Source organism: Eutrigla gurnardus (assembly GCF_963514095.1).
Source record: "Eutrigla gurnardus genome assembly, chromosome: 9".
Taxonomy (NCBI): Eukaryota; Metazoa; Chordata; class Actinopteri; order Perciformes; family Triglidae; genus Eutrigla; species Eutrigla gurnardus.
The window spans coordinates 28,065,093-28,073,385 of NC_139923.1; the positions used below are offsets into that span (position 1 = coordinate 28,065,093).

Here is an 8,293-nt window from a genome sequence, read left to right on the forward strand (position 1 = left end):
GACCATTTTCTCATAGACTTCTATACAAGCAGAGAGGAGTCGCCCCCTGGTGGCCAGCAGAGAGAAGTAGGACCATTTTCTCATAGACTTCTATACAACCAGAGAGGAGTCGCCCCCTGGTGGCCAGCAGAGAGAAGTAGGACCATTTTCTCATAGACTTCTATACAACCAGAGAGGAGTCGCCCCCTGGTGGCCAGCAGAGAGAAGTAGGACCATTTTCTCATAGACTTCTATACAACCAGAGAGGAGTCGCCCCCTGGTGGCCAGCAGAGAGAAGTAGGACCATTTTCTCATAGACTTCTATACAACCAGAGAGGAGTCGCCCCCTGGTGGCCAGCAGAGAGAAGTAGGACAATTTTCTAATAGACTTCTATACAACTAGAGAGGAGTCGCCCCCTGGTGGCCAGCAGAGAGAAGTAGGACCATTTTCTCATAGACTTCTATACAACTAGAGAGGGGAAGTAAAGACGGGAGGGTTATCTAGACACTCCGATCCTGGAAACTGTATATTAAACAGAATGCAAAATAACTGAACAACTAGTGCAGGACTGGCATATGGATTTCTCATGCAACTTTGAAAATGTTTTTGAATATTTTTTGTATTTCACTGTGTCTTTAACTCTGTTTACTAATGTGTGTTGGGTATTTCTGCTTTCACTTGTCACATTTTTAGAAGAGTTTCCTCAAACATCTTCAAAAGGAATCCACAAAGTAGAACCAAACAATAAAAAGCTGTCATTTCTTTCCTCATTAGCATTCATATTTTTCAGCTTGTCATTGCTGACTTGGGGCTTCCACGTAAGTTTGTGTTCTGAGACGAGAAGGGAGTGAAAGAAATTAGACCAAACCGGAGACTTTTTCTCGCGGCACTCGAGTTAAACTGAGAGGCAGCTATTTTTAGATTTACATAATTATGAAATGCTTCATACTGTAAAAACTGGTAAACTGAGGCGTTTAGCTGTTCGTAGCATTGGGCCTCTTCATCACTTAGTTTTAAGGTTCATCCGGTCGGATGTTGCATCTCTTTTGTTACGCTCAGGAAGATAAACTCCACCTGGAACCATCACACGCAAGCTCATAGCAATGAGATGAACCAGATGGGGGGGTGGGGGTGTGGATGGAGACAGATGAGGTGAAGCTGCTGTGCGTATCTGTTTTGTGTTGGCGGGTCTCTTTGCACAGTGGTTGTGCGTCTTCGTGTAACGAGTTTCGTGTGTTTCCAGCGGAGAGACTAATTAAAAGGCAGAGAGTATGCATGAAACGGCGCAGGCAGTTTAAAGATGCATTATCAAAAAAGACTGTTGGGCCTCTGAACATGCAGTTAGAAATATTCAACCCCTGGTGGAGCAGAGGGGAGAAAGGGAAAAAAACAGTGGAAAATACACAAAGTTTATATCTATTCACAGGAGTCCTGTTTCTTTGGGGGGGAGGCTATATCCAAAAGAAGAGCAGCAGAGGAGACAGCAGCAGCATGACGAGGTGGAGGCGGCCCGCCAGGGGAGCGGCGCCTCCTCTTAGAGACTCCTGGTTGATCTCCTCCTGCTTGGGGGGGGCGCGGGGGTCCGCCGAGGACGCCGGGTGGTGGTCGCGGTTGGAGCACATGTCGTACAGGTTCCCAGAGAACTGCATCTTCTTGGACTCCTGGCGGAGGGATTCCCAGACGGCGGCGGCTTCGTTGGGGCAACCGGCCATCGCCGCGTTGGCGCAGTCGTGGAACTCGTCCCACGACCTGCAGAGAGAGAGACACCAGACATAAAGACACCAGGCCAAAAGCTAAAATGCATTTTATTTAGAGACGCCTTTCAGGACACTCAAGGTCACCGTACAAAACTAAAAACAGTAATGAAAACAGTTGCAGGACAGTAAAGCAGTAAAAACAGACCAAACATAAAAACAAGGTATGGACAACAAGATAAGAACATGTACTAAAAGTTCAACTTTGCTAGTTTGAAGAGGTTTGTTTTGGAAAAAAAGACCTAAAATCGAGTGAGTAAAGCAGCTAGAGGCAACACAGAAGTTTTGCTTCATGAAATGGAGAAATTCAATATATAATTTGATACAAAGTTCCCGCATGGATGTGGTAGATGAACTCTGATCCAATCACAGACCAGTATGTAAGAAGTGGACGTCGTCATGGTGACGCTACCCATTGGTTTTGTGGACTATGGTTTTGAAGCCTCGAGTTGCGGCCATCTTGGTTTTGTTTTTGCAACCAGTGAACGGGATTGACCATATTTGGACTGAGGAGGAGCGACGGGTGGAAGAACACGACTTCTAGCTGTTAACGAAGTTAGCTTCCATAATTCGAGGTAAAGTTTAAAGCTAATTTTAAATCATAATATAAGCTAACTGCATTTGGTAGCAACGGTAATGACCTGCCATTCTCTACACTTTATTAATTTAAAGTATTTTATGATTTTTAAGCCCTGAACTATCTTGTACACATCAAAAAGAACTTCCTGAAATATGCAATCAGAATTAAATATACTTTGTTTTTAATGTAAGGGCATTCTCCCAACAAATAATGCTATATAAATGACCTTATAACTGATAAGTTAGACCGTCTATGGATGCACCAGCAACACTCCCCACCTGCCACTACAGTGTTCTCCTCGTGTAGAGAAAGCAGGAAGGACGGGAAACAGCTGCAGTACTTATTGAAGCTCTAAAGGGAGTCGACATCGACCTTGAAGTCTAACGCAGCAAACCGCAGACCACAAAAACTCCACAGCTATACTTTATTTGATCCAATTCTATGAATTCCTCGCATGCATCCGCGCTAAATATGACTTTAATATACATATTAATAGTTACACAGATAGCAACAGTCAGACCTAAGGTCAGAACAAAACATTGTCCTTCTCTTGATGTGACCTAAAAAATTCTTAGCAAAATTAACCAGTAACCAGATTTCATCTATTTCTTCCTCATCTCACAGTCTCCTTGATGCATTGAACGAAACGTTGTCTACATTCTGATGCCGTTTCACAGCTTTGCACTGCCAGATCGCAGATGACGCAGGGCTAACTTACAGAAAAATTAAAAATGTATAATAAAGCAACTCGGACTGCCAGGCAATCTTTCTGACCTGATAAATTCCAGATTCACAAGAAACCCCAGAGAGCTTTTTCACACCATCGATCACGTCGTTAATCCCCCTACAGCCCTCAGCCATCATCTTATTGCTTCTAAATGTGATGAATTTGCGGACTACTTTCATATTTCAACTACATGGCGTCGTAACAGCTGAAGAAACATCCAGAAAGACAGCGTGAAGGCCAGTTGGGCGGTTTTAACTTTTATGAACTCAAACAATATGGTGTGAATGTTTCAATCTGGTTTTCAGACTGAGACAGTCCTGGTAAAAGGTACGAGACGACATCCGGATATGTTTAGATATATAGATATATAAATACACCTTCAGGTACGACTCGGGCCTCAGTGCTGCTTTTCATACAGTTAATCACAAGATACTTTCAAACTAGACTAAGAGAACTGTTTTTAACTGTTTTTGTTTCAGTCAATAACTTCGCCTGCTGTGAACAGCAAGACACACATCGGCTGGTTTACTACAGCGGTATTTACACAATATAAAGACTTCTGCTGCGATTTAAATGCAATAAATGGTTCGAAAGGATGCCGAAGTAACGACATAATGGCGACGATTTGAAAAAAGTCAGAAGCCATGGTTTGTTAGGTCTGTCTGCAAGACGGGAAGCAAACAACTTTTAAAATGCTGGTTTTCTGGATGGAGTTTGGCTCGATCTGAGGTAACACTGTAGCTTCTCCATCAACACTCCAAATAAGGTCATCTAGACAGAAATACAGCAGAGACCTTGTTGTTTGGACCACAGACATTCTCTGGTTCCTCGAGATAGTCTGGTCTGGTCTCTGGACTAATGTGAGCTACTATCTAGACCTCTAGGGGACCATGATTACACCGACGAGTGTTTTGAAAATCCCCGATGTAGATGCAGAGACAGTGAAGCACGAGTCCGTTTCCGTGAGTAAATCAAATTCAATCTTTTTTGTTTGCTCCCTTGACTTCTCTTTGCTGTTGCCAAGACACCATCTGCTGATCCTCACTACTCCGAGGGCAAAGGTCGCCAGTTAGACTGAAATGTGGAAAATAAACCTTCATTAGAACCGGGAATGGAAAAGCTTTCATGAACCGGGTGTTTGCTGAACCGCTGCTGTGTGTATATATATATATATATATATATATATATATATATATACTGTATATACACACATACATGTGAAATCACTTCTTAGACCTGAGAGGAAACAATAAGGGGAGGGGGGACGATGGTGAAGGACGGATCTTTTTTTCGTTTCGTGAACAGCTTTAAGCTTCATTCCAATAAACCTTCAAGATTCACGTCCAAAGCCGAGTCTATCTGACTGTAATTGGCTGCTAATTCTTCCCCTAATCACGAACGTGTCGGCTAAGTCGTCTCCGAGGAAATATCAAACTGAGCGTTAAGTAGAGGAGGAGAGGAGGAGGGCCGGCCAGGAGGAGGCAGGAGCAGATGGTTCGCTTCACAAATCTGCCCAACACGAAACTCTTTAAAGCACTTTAACATGACAAACATGAGCGTCCATTTAATTAACGTGGACACGATACTGCCACACAGTGGCGCTACGATTCTGATATCTCAGTTTGTTATTCTCTCTTTTCAAAATAAAAGAGCTGTTCAGTTGCCACTTGTTTTATGCAGTCTCTTTTCAAAATAAAACTTCCAACTTAGGGTTTAGTTGCGCAACAAAACTACTTGGATTAGGTTTGGACAACTAAAGTAAATTTTTTAACAATATCGGAGCTTAAAAACTTGTTAGCTGGCAATTAGTTACACAACAAAAAAAGGTCAAATAAATCAACATTGTCTTGGATTTGTGGCGAGGTTATAAATTATGTGTAATCATTTATAAGAATTATGCACTCGGTTGCTTTTATTGTGTCTGATTGTGTATCAAAGTGATATGAGGGAGAAGGTATTAAACTCTGGGTTTCAGCAGAAAATCTAAGCAGAAAACGGACATGAACAGAGGTCTCCTGGAGGAAAGTCTGTGTGTTTGTTCGACTCCTCTCTGATCTTTATACTACGTGATCTTCCGGCTGTCTAATAACGTCTCATACAAAAACTAATGGACCAAACATCGATATCCAACGAGTCTGGAGTCGACTCGACGATGCGTTTTTTGGGCCGTTTGTGTCGTGCAGTTTCCTTTGTACGGCATAAAAAGCAAGACGAGCGCTGCCTCTTGTCACAGTTATGCTGCATTAACACAAGTACCTGCTTCCACTGCATGACTGAGCTAAACACACTGAATCTGTTGTTTCTCCGCTAAGTAGCCGAGCGATGCGACGCGTCACTTCGGAGGAAAGTCACTACAAGTGAGCAAAAAGGGAAGATCTATGTATAGTTGATGAGTCCGGCCCTAACCCTCCCAATGGAGCGCATTTATCAGTTTTCATTTATCGGAAGTGAGCCGGAGAGCACGGCGATCCAATTCGGACAAATAAGATGAATCACAACGGGATGGTCGTAGTCGCGACGCCCCGAAGGCTTCATCACTGATCCTGCAGAGCGTTGTTGTAATTCTCACCTTAACTGAACTCCCGAAACACAGAGGAACCCTTTAAATAAGTAAGAACTTCTCTCTGCTCTTTGTACTGGCAGGCATTTTTTAGAGACATCCACACAGCCAGCATCACTACTGCAGGCCGGACTGATGACTCAGCATGTGTGTTTGTGTATGTAGTCATGGTGACGTCACTAATTGGTTTGTGGACTACAGTTTTCAAGCCTCGAGTTCAGCATCTCTGAGTTTTTTTGAAGGAAGTGACCATATTTGGACTGTGGACGAGTGACGGGTGGATCTGCACCCCGAGCAGCACCCTTACTGGATCTGGATCCATGTGGATTCTGGTGTGAAGCTGCTAACAAAGGTAGCTTCATAATTCAAGGTCAACTTTAAAGCTAAGTGTTAAAGTCATCTTAGTAGCTAACTAGCATTGGTAGCATGGTAGCGACCTGTCAATCAGCAGGTAAGCCCCGCCCCCTAAAGCATCCCCTGCTTTCTGGTCTGGTGGACTCTAAATGGACCATAATGTACTAAATGAACATCATGCTGGATTGAAGAAGACTTGAAACTAGAGATTGAGACCATAAACTCATGTTTACAATGTTAACTGAGATAATACATCAAGAGAGAAGAAGGACCATTTTCTCATAGACTTCTATACAACCAGAGAGGAGTCGCCCCCTGGTGGCCAGTAGAGAGAAGTAGGACCATTTTCTCATAGACTTCTATACAACCAGAGAGGAGTCGCCCCCTGGTGGCCAGCAGAGAGAAGTAGGACCATTTTCTCGTAGACTTCTATACAACCAGAGAGGAGTCGCCCCCTGGTGGCCAGCAGAGAGAAGTAGGACCATTTTCTCATAGACTTCTATACAACCAGAGAGGAGTCGCCCCCTGGTGGCCAGCAGGGAGAAGTAGGACCATTTTCTCATAGACTTCTATACAACCAGAGAGGAGTCGCCCCCTGGTGGCCAGCAGAGAGTAGTAGGACCATTTTCTCATAGACTTCTATACAACCAGAGAGGAGTCACCCCCTGGTGGCCAGCAGAGAGAAGTAGGACCATTTTCTCTTATTTGAGTCACAACATCTGTCTGGAAAACAGAAAGCGGTGGCATCCTGTGTGTGTGTGTGTGTGTGTGTGTGTGTGTGTGTGTGTGTGTGTGTGTGTGTGTGTGTGTTTGTGTGTGTGCGTTGGGGCGTAGCTGTGTGGTCTGGGCTCCACTCACAGGTGGTGCAGAGACAGCAGAAACCCAGCGAGGACGCTGACAGACGAGCAGCTGCAGCTTCACAAGAATAAAAGCTCCCGAGAGTTGGGCTGCTAACATGCTGCTGCTGACATCCCGAAACCTCCAGACCGATCCTGAACGCAGCAATATGGTCATCTGGGTGTTGACGAAAGTTTACTGACTTTACATTTATTATATTCTCAATATTTCACATTTGTAGCAGAAGCAAGGTTGTTTCAGGAAATTGGAGAATGCAATAGAAAGAGTAACGATAATCGAGAATAATAGAAAATACTCAGAAAATAATCAAAATTTAACTTCATAAATGCCAGTTTTGTTGTTTTAAAAAAACACACATATTTAATTAATTTCCATAAACTTAATGTGGGGATTTGTTTTTCACAGTCTGTCAGTGTTTAGCAACAACAAGGATTTTGATGCAGATTCCTAAACAAAAACAATATTTTAATATAAAGATATTCCAAAATCACTCAGATGAAGTATTGCAGGTCCGATGCATGAAAAAACATGCTATATGTGAGGGGGATTATTTCATAGTCTGTGATATATTTATGATTAAGATCATGATTTTAATGCACATTGTAATGCAGTTACCTTAGAGGACAAATGTCCTAAAACTGCTATAAAAATACAATTTAACATGGTTTTAGTTATTTTTTTATAACCAGCAACAGAGCCCAACAACAATCATATCATTTAATAAAATAAATAAAATAAAAAACATACCTAAAATACAATATACAGTATATCAATATGGTATCATTGTGATAATTAATTGTTTTTCTCACATCTATGCCACAAGCATCGTTTTGTTGAAAGAAACGAGACGTTTACACTGTATCATAAACCCAGTTTGTGGTGAGTTGTATTAATTCCGATGACTTTATTATCATTATTACAATATTTTCATCAGTACTGCTTATACAGTGAAGACTTTTAGATTAAGTAAATATATTTAAAGTCTCATGGTCATCATTTGCAACAGAGCTGGAAACGTCCTAATTTTTATTTATTTTTTATTAAATCCTGCAGAAATCTCATAAACGTTGTGACGGCTCTGCCCAAGGTCGATGTACTCAAAGGTTAAAAAAACAACATGGCCTCCGTCTCTCGGCTCTGAGGAATAACAGGAATTGACACGAAGCAACAAAAGAAAGATAGACAAGAGTTTGACGAGCTTTAATATTGAAAATAATGCTACTTCAGCCGCGGTGGCCTTCGTCATGGTAACCATGTTGACGTAGAGCAACGCTTCTAATTTCTATTTTGTAATCAATTTCTTGCAGCTGCGGGAAATAAAAAGGTTCATGCAGCGAATGACTATTTTTATCCACGTTCAACAACCTATTACATGTAGGATCTGTGAGCAGCCGGCTCTTACAGATCTATAATCACTCTCTCTTATATGCGGCAGAAATAATAAATAAAAAAACGTCTCGCCCCTTAAAATAATTCCTAA

General features: G+C 42.2%; 1 protein-coding gene across 2 annotated transcripts in view; it reads right to left on the bottom strand.

Annotated features, from left to right (window-relative positions):
- Positions 1-234: 234 nt before the first annotated feature.
- The window catches only part of nrn1la (neuritin 1-like a), a 47,346-nt gene continuing 39,287 nt past the window's right edge, over positions 235-8,293 (bottom strand). For both annotated transcript variants that reach the window (XM_084016759.1, XM_084016760.1), the window contains exon 3: positions 235-1,729. In XM_084016759.1, the coding sequence (XP_083872885.1) occupies positions 1,432-1,729 (298 nt within the window). In that variant the 3' untranslated portion in view covers positions 235-1,431. The remainder of the gene's footprint in view (positions 1,730-8,293) is intronic.